This window comes from Thermobia domestica, chromosome 1, assembly GCF_964235325.1.
Source record: "Thermobia domestica chromosome 1, izTheDome1.hap1.1, whole genome shotgun sequence".
Lineage (NCBI taxonomy): Eukaryota > Metazoa > Arthropoda > Insecta > Zygentoma > Lepismatidae > Thermobia > Thermobia domestica.
Genome location: NC_137454.1, coordinates 172,286,330 through 172,311,509, shown reverse-complemented (window position 1 = coordinate 172,311,509; position 25,180 = coordinate 172,286,330). Strand labels below are relative to the sequence as shown.

The following is a 25,180-nucleotide window of genomic DNA, read 5'->3' as shown; positions in this document are numbered from 1 at the left end:
TGAATTTGGTTTTAAACGGTATCGGAATGGTCACTATTCATTTCAGTGACCCTGAAAATTATAGACTGGACACCAATTTCGGCTGTTTTTGATTATTTGTCACATCCTTCCTATCTCCTCTCATCCCGAGCGAAAAAATGATAAGATCCTGAGTTAGGCCTGGCTACATTAAAGTACCAACGTTAAAGTTGGTCGAGGAGAAGTTAGCAATCAAACATTGTTACAATGAATAGAAAATGCCCCCTCTTTCCCTTAAAACGGAAATTTTCAAAAACAATGGGACATGTTTTTTTCTTTAAGCTTAATGAGGAGTTTATATACCGAGTTTCATCTTTCTAACTTGATAGGTTCGTGAGATACTGTATTTTAGGTACAAATTTTGAACCCCTTCTACCCCTTAATTCGCCCTTTAATCAAAGTAATAAGGGCCAGGTCAACTCACGTACGGTACTAAAAATTATGAAAATCGATCCAAAGCTCTAGAATGAATTAGCGAGTAAACATTATATTCATTTTTATTTGTATAGATAATTAATCATTATTGACGGTATTTATATATTTATTACATTATATTGTCTCATCTGTGAGTAGAAATAACTCATTATTTGTATTTGGAAAGACAAGGAATATCATAATTATGTTTTGAATCCTGTTTTACGAATAAAGCGCGAAGTGTAACAAGTAGGCAAGCAAAAAAAAATCTTCACCGATACCTCCACATGACGTCACGGACAGGGAGCCAATCAGAACGCTAATCGCGAACTGGGGCTACCTGTTATTTTATATACCTTGGTTGTTGGGTACGTTGTTAGGTTCTTCGTGCTTACCTGCCGCTGTTGTGAAATTGTGAAATTCCCTCGTATTTTGAAGGTTCTAAATAATAATGAATGAACTCTTAATTGCACAAGATTTTGATATGCTATGAAAAAACTGTTGCCTTTTCGTGATCAACATTCAAACTTTACAGAACAACCTATTTAATTTAATTTATTTTATTTTATTTATTTGTTTTTCTTTAAAGAAACTAGTGTTATTGTGTTTACATTTTCTATAAACCTTCATATTACAATTAAGGTCCATTTTGTAGTACATCGTAATTACTTCTACATATGGATTTCAAAAGTGTTATAGCTTCGGAGTGCCTTAATTCTATGGTTAGTACGTATTTTTTTTTTTTTAAATTGCCTTAGCGCAACAATGTTTACAATATGCTAGAAAATTATAGACTATATATACATTAGAATAATGTAATTTTTAAATTCTCCAAATAAAATTTTACAGAATAAAAACTTCAGAAGGAGAGCATGTCCATTGAGGCCCAAGTGACTCAGTGGTAGAGCGCTATGTTTTATTTTCTGCATATCTATGAGGTAGGAAAAACAGAGTCAGGTCCATTTTGGACCCCATTCAGTAGTAAATGTTACCACATTGAAACTGAACTAAAAAAAAATCATTATTTGTATCTAAGTACCCGGCTATTTGAGGCGATCGCAAAGCGTATTTATTGCTCATGCGTACGCTTGGAATACGTTGACCATGTATTTAAATGTAGATGGCTAATCACAAACGCGAAAGCAATAAAAACGCGGAGAAAACATCAGCTCGAGCGTATTTGGTGCATTTCGGAACAATAGACCGCCTGCTGTTTAAAAGATTTCGAAAGGAAGGGGGAAAAAGGAAAGACGTGTTGCCAGGCAAAGGGATTGTAACAAGAAACAGCTGCTTGGAAGATGGTTTGTGCAGAGTATTGGAACTCTGCTATTACACACCTGGACCTGGCAAAAAGACTCGGAAACCCTGACTGGCTCACAGTATGATTTACAACTCTGGTAAAAGTAAAATTACTGAATAGCCACCTTGGCCGCGTTCGCTACAGGGGGTAACGCTTTCTCAAATAGCCTAAGTCTAAGAGTAGTGTTTCAGTATTTTTATCTATTTTTATCTAACTGGTCTTATTTGTCAATCATGCCTACAATGGACTTGCAAAGGTTTCTCTTCTAAAGTAGTGTTCATTCAGTGTTTGAAGCAACTGAATGACGCATTTTTTGTTATTTATTTTTATCTAATTACGCAGTAAAGCGAGGTAGCCGAATTGACGTTTAGCGAAAACCACTGAACTCAGGACGCGCTATTGCCTAATATCTTGTGAAAAATTTGCTTTTAGGAGGTAAATGACTAAGAGCAAATAGCACAACAGATGAATCCGACTCCTACATCACAGCGTTCGAAACGCCGCTGTTTCTCAAGGTCTAACGACTATTATGCTGCCGCGCACAATAACAAATTTCCATTATCCTGCCGTTAAATTTCTAGTTTGTTAGCTATTGATAATGAATAATCTTGGCATTTTAATAAAGGAAAATCTTTCTTTAACAATATGAGTTATAAAATGGAGCATTCCAACAAAATCTGAAAATATGTAAGAAGTGTCGAAGCGTGAAACTTTTTTTTTTTTTTTTATCAAATGTAGCACAATAAGTTATTGCTGTATTCAGCTATGTTCAAAAACGATAGTTTCTCCTAGTTTTTAAAAAGATTCAAATCCATTTGCGGTTGATAAACCATTACTTGCTTTTCCTTACTCTGTCTACTAAGTTAGTGCTCCAGTCCAAGAAAATTTAATTTACCTCCAAACCCCTCTGTATTGCATATAAAATACTTCACTATGCTACAAAAGCCCGGTATAGATGAAAAATTATATTAAGCAAAACATTAAATTTCATCTTTTTTTTAAAAAAAACGTGAAAAATTATACTAACATTGTACGGTTAAGTGTTGCCATCCCGCCGCCTGAACTCCAGTGTGGGCATTCATAGGGGTGTCAGGAGGTGGACTGGGCAATGCAGGTCGCATCACAGGTGCAAAGGCACTTTTCTGTTTTCCCGCCAGGTGGCCGAACTGATAATGTGAACTGCTATATGCGTTAGGCGATATGACTAGAAAAAGAAAAAACAAAGCAAAAAATAAATAAAAGAAGCCGCTTTTTCGATTCGTTTCTATGTATATATGTGTCTGTTTGTATAATAATTAATTTTCCCCTTTTTTATTATGCACAATAAGGATCTTTATACATAATGCTCATCTTTGAATGAATTTTCAAAAATATTTTTACAAGGAAAATTATCGTAGTGTCTATTTTCGGGCGGTGTCATAAAAAATATTTAAAGAACTAAAACAAGGTTTTGCAAAAATTAAATTTTAATGTACGCTATCAGGTTTTGTCTTCTAAAAGTTCAGGTTCTGATTAGGCTGGGGTCATATTAGTATTGTATATAAGAGAGCTGATAGGAGCAGTATTAAGAACTGTACATGGGTGCAAGAATGCTTTAACTCCGTCTCTGATATTCTTCCAGAAAAGTTTAAAGGGAACAAGAGAGGATGAAGTAGTTAGTAAACTTTGCCATATATGGTTCATCCCATACAATAACTCCCTTTCGGTGCTTGTAGTAGTAAAATCAAACGCTTTTGAGAGTTCTATTCTTCGGGTATAAAATACTAGCGGTCTACTTGGGTAGAAAGCATTTTCCTATATAAACTTTTGATGCATATTGACGTAAAACAAAATCACAAATCACTATTTTACAATAGGAAAAAACTTGCACACTATGAAATCTTAGTGAAAAATTAATTAAAAAATAGTTCTTAATCTATTTTTTGAAATGAAAAACATGCCTTATTTGAACTATCAATAATAAAATTCTTAGATCCTATGTATTTCAGAAATTGGCTATTTGAATAACATGTATATATATACAACAATTGGGATTGTAGACTTTAATTTGACAAATCTAACTTTCCGACGAACCATACTTACCTGTAGTTGATATAATTTGATTTGACAATGAACTTTATTACGGTGACCCAAGTTCAATTCCTAGTAAGAGGTACATGTCCAATATTAAATTATAGGCCCATATATCTTACGGTCTTGGTGCTGAGAAGGAACACTACACTTCAAACTAACAAATTGATCATTTATTGCTATAAATCGAGTGGTGTGGAGTCAGGTAGGTAATATTTGACAGTTTGATACAGAAAAGTTTCGGACCGGGCGTATCCAAAAGTATCTTACATTTGGATTTCAATTTGATAATGGAATGTCTGTATATTTCAATTTTGAACCGTTACTATTTCAGGTCCGGTATTTCTTACTGTGGGTCGGCGTTCAGTGTTCACAGGTGTGACATCTAATAGATTATTCTGTACGATTTTTGTATTATGATGGTCACTCTGTCTGGATTTTGGACAGCTGGACGCTGTTCCAGAATGCTGTGATGTGATGGCGTCGGAAAACTTGGACAAGTGGCATGTCCAGGTCTTCATAAATTTGTTGGCGGAAATTTTCTAACTTTAGTTGATATAATTGTCCCAATTATAATTGCTTGTTATTTTATGAACTCATTTTTCGACTGCTGTGGAGCAATACAATGCTATAATTATGTTCAAATGTATGTACTTTCTCTTTATCATGTTGAATGATTTTAATCTTGATATGGCAATTTTTTTTTTAAATATCGTTTAAATAATTAATTAAAACAATTCTCATCCAGTATTACGAAAGAACACACTTTCTTAGAATTAAAACAAAGCATTATTTATTGTGTTGTAGGGTAAAGAAGGAAGCGTTTCTTTAGAAAATGAAAATTAACGAACATTACCGTTCTTCTTGCGGTTATTCTATTAATACAGTGAAACCTGTCTTTAGCGGAATCGAGCGGGACTTGCAAAAATTTCCGTTAAAGTTAGGTTTCCGCTTAGAAGAGGTAGACCTTTCCTTTCTTTCTTTCTTTTTCTTTTTTATTTTTTAAATACATGCTTATAAAGGGACATACTGAAAAAATATATTGCTGTACGTACATTGTTCGATTACAGTACTTCTTTCTTCTACGAATAAATACACAAAAAACTAAAATGAATACAAAATATACTATGCACACGTTATCTTTATTTTTCTAATAGCCAAGCAGGGTTTTCTGTGTACATTGCTGCTTGACTTTCCGCATACACTTTAGCGTGAGAAATTATACTAAGTGAATCAGAATCATTTTTCCGTAAAGTAAATTTTTGCAGTTCCTTTAAACTTCTGAGAGCATTTTGATATGTAATTATTCTACTCGGTATCGTATTCCTCTTCTTCCTCTATCTCGTTTTCTTCTTTCCGACATTCCTTATGATTCTTGATTAAGTTGCGGGGATTAAGGACAATTTGTGGGGGTGAATATGAGTAGTGGTTGGAGAAGGTCAACACTGTCCAGAAATATTTAACAAAAGAACGAACATTTTATCGCAAACAGTGTAAAGTATGTCTCACAGAATGTCTAAACATCTAAACGCTGTAGTCCGGAACTCAGAATTTTCCGTTAAATGTTTATTTTTCTTTCCGTTGTCCGCGTAACACAGTTTCCGCTTAATGAAGAGACTTTTACACATTTTGTTCTCCAAAATTCATGGGACCGTGAAATATTTCCGTTTAAGACAGTTTTCCGTTTAATAAGGGGTCCGTTGAAGACAGGTTTTACTGTATATCTAAAATTTTGCTTCATTGAAATTTCTGTCACACACATTTGTGTATATCTGCGTAGTTATACCTTCTGGAACCACAAAATAATTAAATAAAAATAAAAATGTACATGGCCTTTCTAATTAATTCCCGAACAGAAAATTTGTTTGAAAATGGAGGACCGTTGAACACTAGGGTTGCTGCATCTTAAGATAATGCGATAGCGTGAGTGTAGTTTCGTTCACTGAAGTGTGAACAGCAATATTGTGAAAATAATGTATGCTGCCTTGTCGCATAGAGAGATAGAGGAAGTAAAGAACGAGCAATTTTTATATTCATTAAATTTGGCAAGCTCCTCTCAGAAACTACAGACTTACAAAGCAAAATATTGAAGTAAACATTCTTTGAGGACACTTTCAGTTGTGTTCTGTATAACGATATTCCAAATAGTATTCAAGCTTCAGTTCCAGTTGAACATCTGCAGTGAATGATCCACCCTTTGTACGCTTTTCTTTATGTCGGAAGAGGAAGAAATGTTAATAATACACCAATTCGTAAAAATTGACATACCAAACAGGAATTACAGGAACGTATCAATGCTCTTAGGTAGTGTTGCTCACGAGACGAAACGAGACAAGAGGTTTCGTAAATTTTGTAGAAATCTTGTCTCGTTTTCATTCTCGAGAAATCGTGTTCGTATAATCAGTTTATGAATTAACAGTTTTATACCATGAACCACATAACAATAAAACAGTGCTTGGAAACTAAGACTTGGGTGAACTAGTATACCCACGAGATTTGTGAAATTTCTTTTCTTGTCTCGAATTTAATGACTCACGTCTCGTGGACAAGACTATTCACAGACTTTGTACGCTGTTTTTTTGATCTTCAAACAATTTCAATATCACAAGGATGACACATATGTAGATCCAACAGATCGGCATTCAGAATAATACCACCGAAGCGTGCTTTGTGCATCACTCAGGTATTGAAACAGGGACAAGCGAATAGGAGATGTGTAGGTAGGAATTGCTACGTTTCGTCGGCGTCAAAAGACTCAATATAAGTAAATGAATATGTTTAAACAACATCATGGTCAGCAAGGGGATACGACTCCTTGTACCGCTAAATTGATAAGCATGCTGCTGCGATGATCAGACAGTGGATCGCGTAATGTGATCATACTACATGAAAACAATTATCCATATGGACGCGGTAGACTGTACTGCATTATCTACAGTGTTAACTTGACGCTGGAGTACAGTAACGGGAACGGCTTCGACTGTATTTGTAGGACGATGGACTTGTAGCACCCATTGTTTTGCTTCGGCTTCTATTGGCAAAGAAACACACACATCTGAGGTTACAATGGGTGCGTGAAGAATGTCACTACATGTTTAGTAGCAAATCGTCCGCTTCCCTAACGGCTCTAGCTTTAACTTATCCTACAGTGATAGCCGTATACATGTTAGACGCCTTCTTGATGAGCACAATTTTTCAGACTGCATTGTTGAGCGTCATAGCCGCCGAACGGTATGTGTGATTCTGTGAAGCTCCATTGAGTACAACACCCACATGCAACACATTAAGGGAAACCTCGCCATTGGCCGCTACTTCAGAGAAGTTCCAGAAGTCGAGATCGTACCCTTCACTCAAATAACTCCGGACACTGTATTAAAGCCGGACAATGGCTGATCCAGAGGCGGATCCAGGACGGACTTCTGGGGGGGGAGCTACATTTAAGAGCTCCAAACTATGGGATGGGTTTTATTTATATATAAATCAGAAAGTTTCCTCTTCTGGTGGACGACCCTGGGCTGATCACACCTATCCTGAAATGTGCAAGCCTTCTTCAAGAAATGACGTGTATCATTTCTCCCCTGCCTGCATAGTCGCCTGATGTATAACCAATTAAACATAAATAGGATATTGTTGGTCAGAACATCGTTCCTCACGGTCCTCTCGCGAACATTGTCAATGCTTTATTCACTCACATATAAGTGATTTCTCAATACATCCCACGTTTGTTTGATTCGTGAAATGTGATTGTAACTATTTCTGTACTCATATAGTCATGTAACCAATTTGTGGTATAAATTTCAATCCACTCAACTTATTTTTCTTGGTTTTTGACAAACATCAGTGTGAAACCCTTTACCCAAAGTAAATCGTCGACTGACTGACTGAGAAATTACAGAAGAATCATACGACCACGTATTATGGTAATATTTTGCAATACGGTGCGTGTATATTAAATCATCCACTTGGAGAAACTGTCATTCTAGTAGTACAAGAGTGTCCCATAACGCCTGTGACATATTGTGTGCAGAAAAATGCATTGAAATGGCTTTCTGGAATAGCATGGGAATGTCCCACTTTAGGCATTGCTGATGACTGATTTCTTGGTAAAAAAAAGATAATTTCTTTGGTATTCAATTCTCCTTACATGCCTGGTCGCCTTTTGCTCATTTTCTTATGTTCTCTCAATTGTACAAGATACTAACGGATAGGAGATTCTAGATCATTGAGGATGTCAAATGTAAGATGACGTTAGCATTGAAGCATGCCCTTAAAGTGGTCTAGAGTTAGGACTTCTGCAAGTGACAGTGGAGGAGATGAGAGCTGTTTCAAGATTGATGCTATTCTGTGGTTTTCAATGCTTCTCATATGTTTGACATTGAACACTAGTATTCCCATGGACGAAAATCATTGTCTTTTCAAAAATGAAGCTTTTAATAAATATTATGGAACAAATTCATTTTATCTTAGAGAACGGGATGTATTACTTAAAAGGAAGGTCATGTGTGTATGGAAAAATAAGGTAAGGAGAACAAAGTTTCCCTTCAGGCGGAATACTCCAAACACGGCTGTCAAGAACTATAAAATAGCTACTGGATATTTATTCATTTGTCGTGGCTATACAGAAATGATTACAACACGTCTAATCTTGATCAATCAATATTGTGTGAAACCTCCACGAGCTGCAGTCAGAGATATACGTCTTTGCATAATCAACTAGACTCTGGTGGATGTATTTCTGACAAATCATTTGCCACGCTTCATGTATGCGAATCCACAAGACACTATCTGCTAGAAGACTGTGATGAACAAGGTGTCGAAAACAATACCTTTCTCATGTTTAATGGGCTAATGCTAGGCGACCATACATGGAAGCAGCAGTACAAGTCGTAACCTCGAATAATGTTTGTACATTTCAGAATGCATGCGATCTGCCATTGTTCTACTAAAATATAGCATCCAGACTTGCTTGAAGAAAGGGTATATCACTTCGGTCTATGGAACTTTACTGATGTAGTGATCAATAGTCAAGTTGCCCTAAATGCATAGCAACCGAGATTGCATTTGGTGCTGAATAACACTCCACACCGAAACATGTCCGTTCGGTCGCTATGACCCTCCACAATGCAAGATGACAGATTGCGCTAACCACAAATGCGAGTTCACTTACCAACTTTTTTGGGGTTGTAAAATAATTTGAGATATGAATTTAGTCGTTTGGCGCGTGATCAGGTTTATATCTGTTTGATTATAACTAAGTTAAGCTATCTGACCTTATGCTCACAAAAGCTATGGCCGTCCACACAACTCTTAGTTAAATGAAGTGGATCAACATGGAGCTCATTAATGCCCATTGCCGTTATTTCTGGCTTCTAGACAAGAGTTCACTGTGTTTTCATTCAAATACTTTTCTCCAGTTGTTTCATGGTGCTGATCATCATTCAAAGATATATTCCTTCACCTAAAGCTAGTGGTCCCTCGTAGTGTAGTCGATAACGCTCTCGCCTTCGGTGTGAAAGGTCCTGGGTTGGATTCTCGGTGAGGACACTCAGTTGAAAAGGTGTAATAGTCTTTTCAGACCAGCCATCTTGAATGAAGGTTTTCTTCATTCACATCAGGCAGAGGCCGGGATGGTACCTAACCTAATGGTCCCAGGCCGCTTCCTTCCTTCCCCATTTCTTTCATCCTCTTCAATTCCCTGGGCAGTGTTAAGGCCGAGGAACGTCATCCCTCATATGTGTGACGCGCTAACATAGCCATAGATGCCAAACGCCCAGAAATCTAATTCCTAATTCTAATCTTGATCCTAATTCACTTGAAGTTCATTTCGGAATTACGTACAGCAAAGGCACGCGCCTCTCGGTTACTCAGTTATTGATAATTCGCTTACACATGGTACATTAAGTCTCAAAATTTTCAGTAACAAAAGTTCTTATGCTTCTCGCCATTTAAAAAAAAATGTTCATTAGTATTACGATCAATATTTACTTAAGAACATTTTTATTATTATTATTTGATTCATGAAACCATTTGCAAGAAGTTATTTCTTATCATTACGTATCAAATACACTTCCCAAGTTTAGAAATAGAAAAATAAAAAGGAAAAGAAAGTAAATAGGTTGAACTTACTAGACGATGAATTGAAAAGTCCAGCAGGAGAGCCTGGCACAGTCATATTGGTGAGCTGCGATGCTGATGTGTAGCTACCATTCATAGTGGTCCCGTACGATGCACCGTTGGAGGAGTGGGGAGTGGAGGCACTCGAGCCATAGCCCCTCGGCGACACACTACTGCTCTGACCTCTAGCATACTCCTCTAGAAAAAAAACCCTATCAGTAAGACAAACAGTAAGTAACATGAACTCGAGAATTGGAAAAAGATGGTCAAGTAATTATTATTCTACCTCGTTAGCGAATGAAAGTGACTCTGCTGTTGGCCCTGTGATACATGCTTTTCGATTTTAGGCTTAATGTGTACGGAAAGTCAAAGTTTAATAATAATAATAATAATGCATTGATAACCTGCATGAAAGATTGTATATGTTTAACAAATGTCGAATAGTATCGGTAGATATTGCATTTAATCTGGATAAGGGTATCAGATGGTATAACAAGGAAAATAAATATTGGAAAGTATCTGGGTAAAGCATAGTGTCCAGATAACTAATTTCGAATAATATGCGGGTAATGGATATCGGATTGTTCTGATTAATAAATAGTATCAAAGTTAGAATAAGAATATTGAAATTTCTATTCTTACAACCCATGGTTATGTCCATTAGACTATTGGTAACGAATGACTATATAAGAACCGTTGGAATGAGAAAGTGGGAAGAAATCGGGAAAACTCCGAAAAAAAACTACGGGCATGATGTTATCCACCACAAACTCGCGTGATCGTGGATCGAACTAGGGTCTCCTCACATAAAAGATGAATGCCGTACCACTCAATCATCGTGCTCTCCCTTGAATTATAATAAGAGATATTGGATAGCATCTAAATAACAGATGTTGGATAGTATTATATATATATAAAGAGTATTAGATATTATTCAGATAACATATTCAAATAGTAGCTGGATAACTATTATCGAATAATAGGCCTACCTGCATATTGAATAGTATTGAAAATAGTATTTGGATAATAGATACCAATAGTATGTTGTAATGTTCATTATATAGTACTAGAGTAATTGATATCAGATGCCATATATTATCCAGATAACTTATATCAAATAACAAATAGGCCTACTGGATATATAGTTACCGCGGCATGTATCAAGGGATTATTTCCGTTATCCAAAGATTGTAAATCCTTCCGGTTATGATTCAGACAATTGAAAACAGATATTTGGATTTAAGAAATTAGATAGGTCATTTTTAGTAACAGATTTTTAGTATATCTGTTTTATAACCCAGTTATGATACCAAATGTGTTGTTCATCAGTCCATCATTTGACTTTTTGTTTTAGTTTTTAAAATTGTTAAAAGTAGAAGATTTTACAATTTCTCTCTATAATATTTTTAGTCTTTAGAAAATAGTCAATACTACTAAGTTAAGTTTGAGTAACTCAGTGTCAAATAGTACGACGTAAGGAAGAGCTTGAAGACTTCACTATATATATATACACACAGGAGCGGATCCAGGATATGATCAAGGGAGGGGCTAAACCATATTTTGTCGTTTTATCCAGTGTAAAATTTTATCTAGTGTATACCTGAGCGTCAAGGGAAGGGCTATAGCCCCTATAGCCTCCCCCCTTGGATCCGCCACTATATATATATATATATATATATATATATATATATATATATATATATAGAGAGAGAGAGAGAGAGAGAGAGAGAGAGGCGGATCCAGGATATGATCAAGACAGAAGCTAAACCAAAGTTTGCAGCTTTATCCAGTGTATACCTAGGTATCAAGGGGGGTTGTTACCCAGCTAAGTTTGTTCCTTGCCGAGCTCAGCCAACAAATATAGCTATTTTTCTCTATATCTCAGACGATTGGCTACTTACCAACCAAATTTGGTTCAGTTACAAGCAGAAGTTACCGAGAAATAAAGTAACACACGTAGCATTCGAGCTGAGTCGAGCCGAGCCTAGCCACCAAATACGTATATAGCGAGCGTTATTCCTCAGACTTGTCAACCAAATTTGGTTCAGATCTGGCTATTAGTCACCGAGAAATAAAGTACTACATACAGGGTGACCGTATGGCCTCTAGGAGCATTCGTACATCGGGACGAGAGATTTCACACAGATATTCAAAAAATCACTTTTTCGGCAGTGCCTCGCATTTAGAGGCGCTGAAACTTGTAAATTCGTTGAAAAATCTCGAATTCGATTTTTCTTTCTTTCTTCACGGTCACCATACTTTCTTCTCTCTTACCGTTGCTTAAAAGATTTTTTTTTTTTTTAAAAAAAAGTTCATTTCTCCACTTCTGATTTAGAAAGGAAAATGGAATGAAACGAAATCTTTCAGTTTAATGTCTCACGATTATTCCCTTTTAGGCTAAAGGAGACGGGTGATTAAGACAAGTGATAGAAGAATTGGCGGAATGAGAATGTGGGAGGAAACGGAAGTACCCCGAGAAAACTAACGGACACGATGTTATCCACCACAAAGTTACTTGGCTGTGGATCGAACTACGGACCAGAGGTAAACGCTCTACCACAGAGCCACCCTGCCCTTTTGATTTAAAAAGAAAATAATAGGATAAATTAGAAAGAATTCAAGCATAATAGAATCCATCAGACACAAAATAATATACTAAGAGAGAGAGAGAGAGAGAGTGTAGAAAAAATATTGAGACCCAAGGGCGCCCATCAGGGGGGGCAAGGTGGGGCGCTTGCTCCCCCCAAGAGGAAATTGTACTTTGAATATCGAAGACCCAATATAATTTTTACATTAGTTACAGCAAAATTTGAAACTACAGTAGAGCGTCGATTATCCGAACGTCGGTCAACCGAACGACCGCTTAACCGAACTGTGTACTCGCTCGCACCTGTTACTCTCCCACCCTACAGTCCATCATCCACCTCACTCCCAAACCAAGTTTCCCACAGTAGTCGCCGCACTGAGCCACCGCTGGCGGAACATTGCTTCTAATGGAGCCTTCATAAGGCGTTGCCTTTGTACGTTACTTTGTAATACTTAAAGAGATGCCTGTTTTTATGAATAAATTTACTGTACAGTACTTCTTTTTGGCAAATAAACATGTACAGTTCGATTATCCGAGCAAACCAGTTTTCCGAACACCCATGTCCCCCAATTACTTCGGATAATCGACGCTCTACTGTATATTTGAAACGTCGCTTATACTTGCCCCCCTTGGAAACCACAACATAGGCGCCCTTGTTGAGACCGTATACAACGTTTATTCAAAACTATACTAGTACTGAATTCCATTTTAGATAAATGAATGAGTGAACAATATGGTCTTATTACTCTAACAAAAAAAAAAAAAAAAAAAAAAGATACTTTATTGTTACAGACCATTATTGTTAATCAATCAACTTAAAATGACAACTTTGCAACATTCAAACTACAGATAAACATTCAATTATATTGTCTATGCTCGCCACAACCTTACACGTGATCACTTTTTACTTCTGTTCCGTTTCATTTTATTGTTCTTTGTCAATTTTTAAGTATACGGAATATACAGATGTCAATGGAGTAATTTAGCGTCGTTTATCAGCAACGTTAATATATACTTAATACTTTTTGACACATCTGTTACATTGTAGATATGGACGGGTATCTTTGCATGTCTTTCATTTATCATCATATTAAAAGTTATTACTTTTTTTTCTTAATTTTCGACGGTTTCGGAAGTTACTTTCTGCTTAATAATAATAATAATAATAATAATAATAATAATAATAATAATAATAATAATAATAATAATAATAATAATAATAATAATCGACACATCCTCAGTCTTTTCAGAGATTGAAACTAGCCCCCCTAATGATTCTTACTAAAATTTCTTGATAGTTCTAAATGGTATCTTTTCTTAAAAAGAGATAGTTCACTGGAAGATCACTAGTTTTCGAGCTAGATATTGGGAGAGGAAACCAGGCAATATAGAAGTTACTGTATTATTTAATTAAAAAAAAAAATACTTTGCAGTGAGGAAGAGGAAGTTATAACATATGAACACATAAGTCAATCAATCATGATCATTTATTTACAACTGACTTATATTTTAGGGATATAAAGGGTGTTCCAAAAATATGGGCCATTTTGAAATTGAAAATAAAAGATGACAATGAAACTCGAAGCAAGTGTATTCTTGAAAAATTAAATGAAATCTTTGAGTTTTACGTCCCGTTATGCCGACTGGGCTAAAGGGGACGTGATGATGAGAAATGAATGAAAATTGTGGAATGGAGAAAGTGGGAGAGAACGGGAGAACCCCGAGAAAACCCACACACACGGCGTTTGTCCACCACAAAGTCCACTTGGCGCTAGCTGGGATTGAACCAGGGACCCCACAAGTGTATTTATGGAGATAAATAGTACAATGTATGCAATTAATTGTAAACACGAGATGGCGTGTTAATAACTCACAAGATGGTGTTTCTGTTTTGAAGATAATATCCAAAATATGGCTACCATTTTGCACATCTTTAAGTCACGTTATTGCTTTGTAAGGACACTTTATGCAGAATAAGCCATGTGTGGATGTGAAACGAAGCCTATTTTCATGTCAACGACGACCAATAAGCAATAAGGACAATTTCCCACATTGGTCCCTTGAATCACGATTTCTGCAGCATGCTCTTAAACAGCAATAAATTCAATGTATGCAAAATGGTAGCTATCTTCAAACAGGATGGTCACCTTGTGAGTGGTTAACATGTTTATAATGTATGTTGATTGTACGTTTACAATGTGTTTTGTTAACGTGCACACATCAAATCAAATATCGACAAGACTATTGGAAACAATATGCTTTTGTGGGGTTTTTATTGTATTAATAATAATCGAAATAAATACGTAAGTCATTGACTTCATAAATGATTACACCGTAAATCATTTAGTTAATAAACGAATAAACTGTAAATTATTTACTTCATAAATTATTAATAACTGAGTAATCTGCAGAATTTGTTCTTAATTTTTTAAATTTATAATACATATTTTCTTTCCTTTTGTGTTTTAATCTTTATTCATATTTCAAACTTTCCTGGTGTGAATCTAGATCAAGCACGTTACACTTGCGGTTCTTCACTCATTTTTCTACAGCTCTCGGTTCACCCCGAGCAAATAACATGAAATAAATATATTTTAAATTGTGAACAACTTTTCTCACTTATGAAAGGAAAAATCAACAAGACCTGAATTAACATTCATTTGACCTTGTTCCGAAAATCGCTAGTGCGATAACAATGTTTCCAGGCATCTGATCGGTGGGTGCAGGAAAAAGATGCTAAATGTCGGTAGGGAAATTCGGATATCATTCTATTTTTGATTCCTTCTATTTTTTTAAAACTTACTGTATTAGGTAAGATTTCATGTATTTTTAATGCATAATTAAGTATGACTTTTCTTTTCTTGCGGCCCGCACTATTTCTACACTGATGACTATTTGGCTCACTTCAGATACTGAGTGAATTTGACATAATCTAGATGAATTGTCCGAATGGTTTATTATTATCTTTTCAAACTGATAAATATATGTCATTACGCTTCTATTACTGCTTATTTGTGTGTGTGTATGTGTCGTTGACAGCATCATATCCACTTCCTTCATTCCATCCATCATTTTTTGCATAGAGTCCCTGGTTCGATCTCAGCTCGCGCCAAGTGAACGTTTTGGTGGACAAACACCGTGTGCGTGGATTTCCTCGGGTTTCTCCCGTTTCCTCCCACTTTCTTTATTCCACCATTTCATTCATTTGTAGAGTCCAGAGGAAAAAGGAGGATGTCCATTTTTACTAATTTATCAGGAAACGATTTTTAAAATTCAAAAACATTTTATTTCCTAAACTAGTCGTGGCAAATGCTTCAAATTTGGTTTACAAGTTCGTTTTTATATTGGAAACTAGCTTGCAAAATCTTATGCTTAACGTATATTATTGTAAGTAAAAGAATACAAAAATACCGACATGAAGTTGGTTTGTACTGGGGAAAACAGGGCTATTGCAGTCAAATCAGTGGATAAAAGAGGCGATTATTTTTTTTCTAAATTATAAACAATATTATTAAAAAATAAATTGTTTTCTTCCTTTGTCATTTTTATTCTCCTTTACTCCGCTAATTATTTCTTTGGTACTTCCTAATAGAAGGTTTGAGCATCTGGGCTCCATAAGACCTTCAAAGCTTACAAATCCTGCCATTTTTATTCCGAGATAGGCAACTTCTCTTTAAAAAAGAGGAAAAGGCCACAACAATAATTATCGTGTTGATCACAGCATCCTATTCAAACTGTTCTCAACCGATTAAACCTAGTACTTCATTGTTCAACGAAAAATTTGGAAATGTACTTTTATCCTCGAATCAGTATCAAGTATAGGAGAGTGGGGCAAGGAGAACAAGTGGGGTACAAAGGTTCATTTACTTTGTTGACCTGATAAGTCAACGTCGTAGAAACGACTATCTGCCATTGCTTATGGAAAGGTACAGTTGCTTAAGCAACTTTGGCGACATTAGAATGTTAAAAATCAGGTTCTGGAGCAAAAGTGATATATTTTTAACTCCTTTAGTATATAATAATTCATTGAATATACCTATGTTGCACGCATATCCGCGACAGAACAAGATGGAATAAAAATCTAAATTTTGCTCAAAAGTGGATATCCATCCTTTTTCCACTGTAAGTGATGACAATATCCCCCTCTTTTTCCATTTTACAAGGATTTTTTAAACGGCTATAGCAGGCTAGCCGTAAACTCCCCCCTTTTTTAAATATAGGGTATTGAATGAAACTACTCAGCGTGCGCAACAAGAAGGCATGAAAATCTAAATTTTGCCTAAAAGTAGACACATCTCCTTTTCCCCAGGATTTTCATTTCTCATCACCTTTAGCCTAGCCGGCATACACGTGGGACGTAAAACTAAAAGATTTCATTTTTTCCATCATTTTTTGTAATTATTTTTTTAACCGTAACAATAGCATACAACAAACACATACAGCGCATAATCAGTATGGGTACAGAATGTGTATGTGGAAGGGGTTAAGGATTCTATTTTATTTCCATTCTAAGCACTTCTGAAATAAGTTCCTGTTGATGTCTTGGAAAACGAAACAGAAAATTGATCTTCGAGACGACTTAACATGACTTACTTTATATAGCGAGCCCATCACATTGCATGTTCGAATTTTCCGAAACGAACAGAAATTTCAAATGTCTAACATTATAAATTAGCCGATTTGATTTTGTATGTATCGTGGAACCAGGGCTGAATCCAGAATTTTCTGACGGGGGGATACACCAATAACTACCATTAATTTGAATTAAATTTGAATTTTTAAATGCCTTTAGGCATCTGTGGTGTGAATGAGGAATTGCCTTGGAAATACTCAGTGTCTGGTCTCGGGAACCCACGACTTTCCTAATGCAAAGTCAATACTTTACCAGTTGAGCCACGGCCGCTTCTTTTCGTCGTAATTTCGTTATATAATTAACTTGCTGCTTTATATCAGGAATTTCTTTAATTAAGGACACTTGGAATATCATGGATACTTGTATCGTACAGAGTTCTTATGAAAATGTTGCTATTTTCACTACTAACTTTTCATTTTAGATAGTTTATATTTACAATGAAAAGGGGGTGCAAGTGCACCGGTGCGCCCCCTAAATCCGGCTCTGTGTGTGACAATCAATAATGTATATGTCATCGAGTAGCTGTTTATTAAATAGGATCTCCTTTGAATGTGTAACCTTAAGAATACTTCTTTTGTTGTTGCAATTGAATTCATATTATCACACTATTATCTTGTATATTGATAATTATCTGTTATCTGTTTGAACTTTTTTAACTAGGAAAAAAATCGTAAATATTGGTCTTCCCCAAAACATTAAGATGGAAAATTTCTTCAGCTTTTTTTTTTTCGTCTGTAGGACTGAAAAGATAACACTTTCTGCTTAATATTGTGAACATATATCATGTTCATAATACTCCAACTTATTAGGAAGCGTTAGTTGGTTTATGTTGCGTTTATTGTTTTTTTTTTTAATTGTTGATGTGAATATCTAAATTTCTCTGAAGAGCCTACTTCAGTTCTTTTAACAAAACCCGAAACAAAAACACTTACCATCTTCAACAATTTCAATGCTCAAGATTAAAAACATATTCGTGTATGTTATGTATGTTTTCATATAGCCATATTATACTAGTGAGTCACTTATCACTTGTACGGAAATTTGAGTGCAAAGCTCTCGTGATTAATAAAACTATGGAGTGTTCAGAAGAAAGAAAAAAATTGGAGGTCCACATTTATTTCAAAATTAATGAATGAGGTAGAATTGCATAATTTATTTGTCAAGCATGTACGCAGGAATTTATTTCGAGGGGGGTCAAAGCTTTTAGGGGGGTCTAAATTCAATATGAGGATAAATTATACTAAAATTTGTAAAATCATCTCTGAAATTAGACTAAATTTACAGAAACGTCGGAATTTTGGTTAGGAGGTCCGGAGCCGCAGGGGACCCTCCCTCTGCGTACGCCCTTGATTGGAGCATATTTGTATCTTCCATTGCAAAGAAGAAATAATTATGAGATTTATATGGAAAATACCGTTTATAACATATGTAAAATAATTTTGAAGTAAATGTGGATTGGAATTTTAATTCGAGACAGAATTGCTCTTTTCTGTGCAATGCATTGAAACATTGTCAGAGAAGAAAGAAAAAAAGCTTTGCACTTAAACCCGAGCTAGAGGCATTTGTATCATACGAAAACAAACAGTTAAAATTTCTTACAGATTGTTTTGTAAATCTCATTTTAAGTACATCAATTATTGCATTTTTTATATTTAATGTTTTTTTGTTTTTTGTTTTTTTTTGTTATACTGAGTCTATTTGTACCTATTAAATTGGTTAAGTTATTAATAGTTTCATGCACCGTGTTATTTTCTTTCTTTACTTCTAAATGATAGAAATGCCTCTTTGAAATATTTATAAATTAAAAAAGAACAGAAGGAGTTTTATGCACCTTCAGTCCACTGACCGTTTCCATTCTCCTGGACACTGACTGCGAGTTGGCCGGTATAGGTGTTGAACCCGGACATTGTGTTGTTGGTCATGGCCGGAGAGCGGGGCGCTGTTAGAGCCAATTGATTGTTTCGAGGCATGCTATACAGCGCCTCCGCTAAATCGGCTGCCCGCTTCAGGATTATTTCCTAACAAAAAAAGAAAGAGAAAAACAAGACATTAACACACTTGCTACAGTTACAGTACATTTATAAGTCGCAACTCTTATAATATATGAATTAAGTAATTAATTAAATTAGCAAGGTTTATATTAGTTAGCCTTTCTATTGGTTTAGTGGCCAGCACGCGAGCCTTTGGGGCACATGGTCCCGGCTTCGATTCTTAGTAGAAGAGCCTTCAAATTTGACGGTGGTCCGGATTCCACCTTAAACTGTAGGTCTACGTTCTTCGGTGTTGAAAGGGACCACCTAAATACATATTAATTGTATTACTCATTCGTAACTTGATGACAAAAGGACATATCTGTGACACACTTTAAACAGTATTGTGTAGTACCAAGACAACAATAGGTTAATTCAAATATACAGTTTAGAGTTAACTCTATGGGGTATCGTTTGAAAAAAAAATGTCTCATATTGTTCACATGCGCTTAAACATTTCCTTGTACTAATTGAGAATCAGCGACCATCTCAACCTCGTAAGAAGGCGATTCATCCCATGTTCATAAAATCTGCTGATAGTTCTTTAGTGTCTACAGTATTTCCTAATTAAGAATGTAGCTCTCTAACAAGTTACTAAATTTCGAGCTAGTTAATACGTAAAAAAAATATATAAAAAAAGCGTCTATTTAGACAATCTTTTTATTATTATTATTATTATTATTATTATTATTATTATTTATCTGGCTACATAAAATTTTCCCTTTATGGAAGGAATAACATGACTGTCTGGGGAACAGAAAACAATCGTAGATCTCAACGAATTCACCCGATATGTAACAAATTCCTACTTAATTAAAGGACAGGAAATTGTCTACGAAAATAGTATTGGTTGTTAATTGTGCAGATATCTATACATTAAAATGTTTCGTTTATACGTTTGTTGCCAATTCTTTACGACAATGAGATCTCGCAAATCACAAGTTCTGGAAGTGTGCCATTTTCACTTGTCGATTTTAAACTTTGTGTAAATTTGCTAGTTATTATTGATTTTTTTTAAGTGCCGTTATTTTTCTATTCGGCTTTCAGGGGTTCTTTTGAGCTCATAAGATTAACATAGTCGGTAGGGTAGTGCTAAGGTTGATATCCGTGTGTTAGTTAACCAGTAGAAGAGTTAGGAGATATTAGGACAGGACACGAAATTTCAGATCTAAATCCAATAGACAGATCAGAGACTTTAGTTGCCATTTGGCATCCGGCAAGCAAAGTGAAGGCCAAATACCTACTGCCAAACTAAAATATTTGGCCGCCAATGGAGATCTGGTTACCGGAATAGAGGACGCTGACCCCTGTATCGTTTGAGATGCTCAATTTGCAACGAGGCTTGCGGGCTTACATTTCCCAATAAAGCTCGTACACACAAATCTCAATGATGCTTACAGAATCTTACGTTCACACTCGCTGTCAATGAGCATCGCTCTCCGTTGAACTCGCGTTCACTAACCTTATTCGCCTCGAGCACGCTATCCAGAATGAGGCTCTCATTCATTCGTGATTGTGTGGCCCCGCGTAGCGTAGTCGTTAACGCTTTCGCCTTCGGTGCGAGCGGTTCCGGGTTCGATTTCCGGTGGGGGCACTCGGCCGAAAAAGTGTAAAAACGCTTTTTCAGGCCAGTCACCCTCATTCACACCAGGCGAATGCCGGGGTGGTGCCTAACTTATAAGTCCCAGGCCGCTTCCCTCCTTCCTTCCCCAATCCTTTCTTCCTTCCCTTTCCCCGGAGAGTGTGCTCGCCGAGGGACGTCATCCCTCAAAAGTGACGGGCTAAAATGGCCTTAAATTCTAAATAATTCGTGATTGAACTAACGAATCTCATCGAGGTTCACGCTCGTTTATTAGATACGATCTGGATTAGGTTCGAAAGTTGGGCTCGCGAGTTTGGACATGTCTATGAAGTCTGTAGAGTTCTAAGACGAAAACTGGTTAGATTATTCTATACATAAATAAGAGCATTAGAGTTTCTTTGGTGTCCAGCATTAGAATCAGAATTAATCTTTAGACATTGATATACATAAGAACAAATTATGTTGTCCACGTTATCTTGTGTGCCACTTACAAGTATAATAACATAATTTTGAGAAGTGCCTGCTTGTATTTAACGTAATAAAACTTTGAGCAAGGTACATCTCTTGTTGGTGAAGCAAAGAGACATCTCGTACCGAAGAAATTGGATAATCTTCGTCAAGAAGTTATGTCTGAAGTTCACCAAACTAGTTACAGAAAGTGTATGTGAGAGAGAAATAGTTAAAGGGTTTTGTGGGGATGCTAGAGGCAACAAGGATGGGAGAAATGTTTAAAGAAGGAGGAGGAGGCTGGTTTAAGATTAAGCTTCCAATAGCTTGTTAAATGTCGAGACCAGACAGCGACAATGAGTTTCTTCTCCGCTGCCTCCACCCTCTTCAAATTACAGTAAGAAAAGAAAAGAAAAGAAAGAAAAAGGAATTTTATAAATTATTCCATACCAAAAGACAAACCGCCTTCACCAGAGGAGATTAGGTCAGCGGACAGACAGTGTGAATATTTCACCACACGTTCTTCCTTCCTGACTCTAGCGCTGCGAAAACTAACTTCACTACTTCGCCTCGCAAAAACTAGAACACAACTGAACAGCAGTTGCAAGTGAAAATTGATCTTTCTTTCATTTTCTTCCTTCTTTTTCTCTTGTCTCTAAATTTTTTGGTACAAAGACAAAGTTCTATTTAAATAACATTCTTATTTGAGAAACTTTTATTAATAATGTCAAATGTCCTTTTCTACAATGCTTATACTAGTTACTTTTCTGCTTATTTGTTTATTTCAGTTCTTGGAACTTAAATTCATTGCAGTTCCACACTAACTAAAGCTCTGAGACGTTGTAGAGATATGTGAACCCATTGATCAGTGGCGTATTTAAGGGGGCTTCCGCGCTTAAGTCCCACGAAATTTTATTTACTATATTAAAGTAAATGAAATATCTTGCAGAATTTTCACATTTCCAGGAAAAAAGTTAGTCAAGCGTTCCCCACCCCCGAAACAAAATCGTAAATACGCCACTGCCATTGATAATACAATATTTTGAGATAAGTTTTGCCGTAGCTTTTCGCTTTACTGAAAACTTTACCGTAAGTTACCACAAATTGATTTAGATTGCTCGTATGCGTAGGCAACATTAGTAAATTACTGTTGGGATCAAACCTCTTGACATTTGGAGAAAGCCAATGACACATGAGATGGACGTTGTAGGATTTCATTTCCTTTTGTGTGTAAGTATAACGCGGAACGTTTCTTTCGTGAAACACTAATGGGAGAACGCTAGCAAACATTTCAAACTGAGAAGGTGAAAGAATAAACACTGGTTTAGATTGAGTTGTATATGAAGAAACAATCTTACAATAAAATAATGAACCACTGAACGTAGAATTATGCTTTGCTCCCAAAATTATTTAGAAACGATTATCCATTTTCCTAACATACACTAACATTTTAATTAACAAAGACACTTTTGAGTGCAAGTAATATTTCTTGCTAGCATCGCTTATTACACTACCTCAGTAATTTTCATTGGGTATTGTGCAAAACAGGATATGTCTTAAACGTCAAGAGGTTTGAGCCAGAGAGTACCCATTGTTTCGGTGATTAGGATAGCACTTCAAGTCTGGTTAGAGATGATGTGGCGCCTACAATGGTAAAGTTAGGAACTATTGCCTTTCGCAAGGTGTTCAGGTTAAAGAAGTTAGAAGTGAAGTATTGATTACAGGATATTGAATAAGACTAAAAACGGAAGAACGGCGAAATACAGGTCCGTATCCAGGGGGTCTAGGGGGACCGGGCTCCCTAAATTTTTGCGGCCCCCCTAAAATTTTCACGGTATGCTTGCAAATGAACTATAAAATGGTGATGAACTATAATATAATTGCATCGGGCCTCCCCTTACTTTAACCGGGTCCCCCCTACATTTATGGGCTGGCTACCGGCCTGGTGAAATAAACAAATAAAATAAAATAACTGCTTTTATAAAATGCACTGAAAAGAATAAAATATTTTTTGATGGGATAAAATTATAAAATGGTAAGACTAAAGTCATTCTGGAGGGATGTTTCGGATTCCAAAACTGTATATGAAAGAGTGCTTGGAAGTCTTTGAGTTTGTCCCCTTTCCATTGTCCAACTTCAATAAAGAGTGCGGTCAACAAGGTATCAGCCTGGAACCCTAATTTCATCTCCCCATGAACTATCCCAAAGTTGAGTGCAAGCGATAGCTTCCGACGCGTAGAACACGTCTATGAAGGAATCAGAGTGGTTAAATACACCGTTCTTGCGATATAGCGTTCCAAAAATATGGGATGTCACGAGAGGGTGCCAGTATTGGGGCGCAGCTGCGAGATCACCTCTTCACGCCCCGAGGGTATTTATTTATTTATTTATTTATTTATTTATTTAACAATCACCAGATACAGCTCAGAGGCCATTTTACACTGGATATCCAACAACAACAATAACAATGGAAAGGATTTGGGAAGGTATCGGCCAGGGCCTATTTAGTAGGTACCATCCCGGCATTTGCCTGGTAGGACTGAGGGAAACCCTGGAAAACCTCAGTCAGGATGGTCGGCAGCGGGATTCGAACCCACGACCTCCCGAATGCGAAGCCAACGCTCTACCACTTGAGCTACTTCGCTCGGTAAAGTGTAAAGCTAACACGTTATAGTGGTCATAGACATAATTCCTCATCGTATTAAACTCGTTGATCAAACTCGTTGTTTCTATCTTTTCTTCTCTCAATTGATCGCACGTGGCCACCATTATTTGATACTTCTCTTACGACCACAACCGTGAGTTTGTTGTAGCTGGTTATGGATTGTCCAACATTTCTCTTCGCATTGAAAATGCTTCCAATGATGACGATGTTTCTGATTTAGTTTCATAAAGTAAAGTGCCACGTCGATCTTAACCTCGATGCTGGCAGCATCTCGTGGCATCCCACACCTCTGGAACGCGATCTCTCAGGAACGGTATATCTGGCCACTCTGGTTCCTTCACAGGCGTGGTTTACGCATCGGAAACTATCGATTGCTAGCATTTATGCTAAAAAGATAGCAGAGGATCTAGGCATCTCTCGTGATCGTGTTGACATGGCTGCTTGTTTCCATAGACATTTTGAGCAGTATGCCGCTAATTTTGCTGCACGTTTGACCACGGAGGATGAAACATGGGTACAATTTTATGATTTAGGGACGAAAGAAGAATCAAAATAATGCCGTCAGAATGTTTTCCTGGGGCCAAAGAAGTTTCAAGTGCAAAAGTCCAGTTCAAAGGTTCTTGCTGGTGTTTTCTGAGATCAGGATGGGGTAAGATCATTACTAGATCATTACACCCTAACTGGGACTTACTATGCATCATTACTAGATAGGCTACACTCAGATCTGAACAAAAAAGCCCATTCTATTCACCTGATCCTGCCAGCTATTCCCGAATGTCAAAAAATAAATAAATAAATAAATAAATAAAATAAAAAAATAAAAATAAAAAAATAAAGGAACAAAAATTCATCATTTCTCTAGTGATTACAGCTGCAAAAGATTAATATTTTCTTTTTTTTATTTTGAGGAATTAAACTGCACGAGCGAAGCAAAAAATGCACCGAACTGTAAGAAGAGTACATAAATTCATCATAAAACTTTTTTTTCTTTTTTTTTTTTTTAGATGAGCTAAAGACTTCTCATCACTCTCTCATACGGAATAAGATATCTAAAAATTTTAGAACGTGATTTTCTGTACAGAGAACAATTGCGCTTCTGTTAGTTTTATTTTATCTCTGCGTATTGAAGATCGTTAATGGTGTTAGAAAGCAAATAGTGAGAACATCCTTGACTGTGGATATAAAAGGAAATATCAGTCATCTACATGTATTGTGTTCTTTAAGGATTTTTATTTTATTTTATTCATCATTATTATTTTTTTTTTTTTTTTGGTCAGAATTCAGTGAATATCAAACACTTGAAACTAAAAATTTAAAAAA

At 36.2% G+C, this 25,180-nt stretch overlaps 1 protein-coding gene across 4 annotated transcripts in view; it reads right to left on the bottom strand.

Moving 5' to 3' along the window:
• The window catches only part of kn (EBF transcription factor knot), a 464,407-nt gene that overhangs the window by 10,956 nt on the left and 428,271 nt on the right, over positions 1–25,180 (bottom strand). For 2 of the 4 annotated variants that reach the window (XM_081766732.1, XM_081766749.1), the window contains exons 12-14: positions 18,968–19,154; positions 9,929–10,114; positions 2,760–2,936 (exon numbers count right to left, since the gene is read on the bottom strand). In XM_081766732.1, coding sequence (XP_081622858.1) covers positions 2,760–2,936; positions 9,929–10,114; positions 18,968–19,154 — 550 coding nt within the window. The remainder of the gene's footprint in view (positions 1–2,759; positions 2,937–9,928; positions 10,115–18,967; positions 19,155–25,180) is intronic. The other 2 variants (XM_081766742.1, XM_081766758.1) reach the window with 2 other exon arrangements.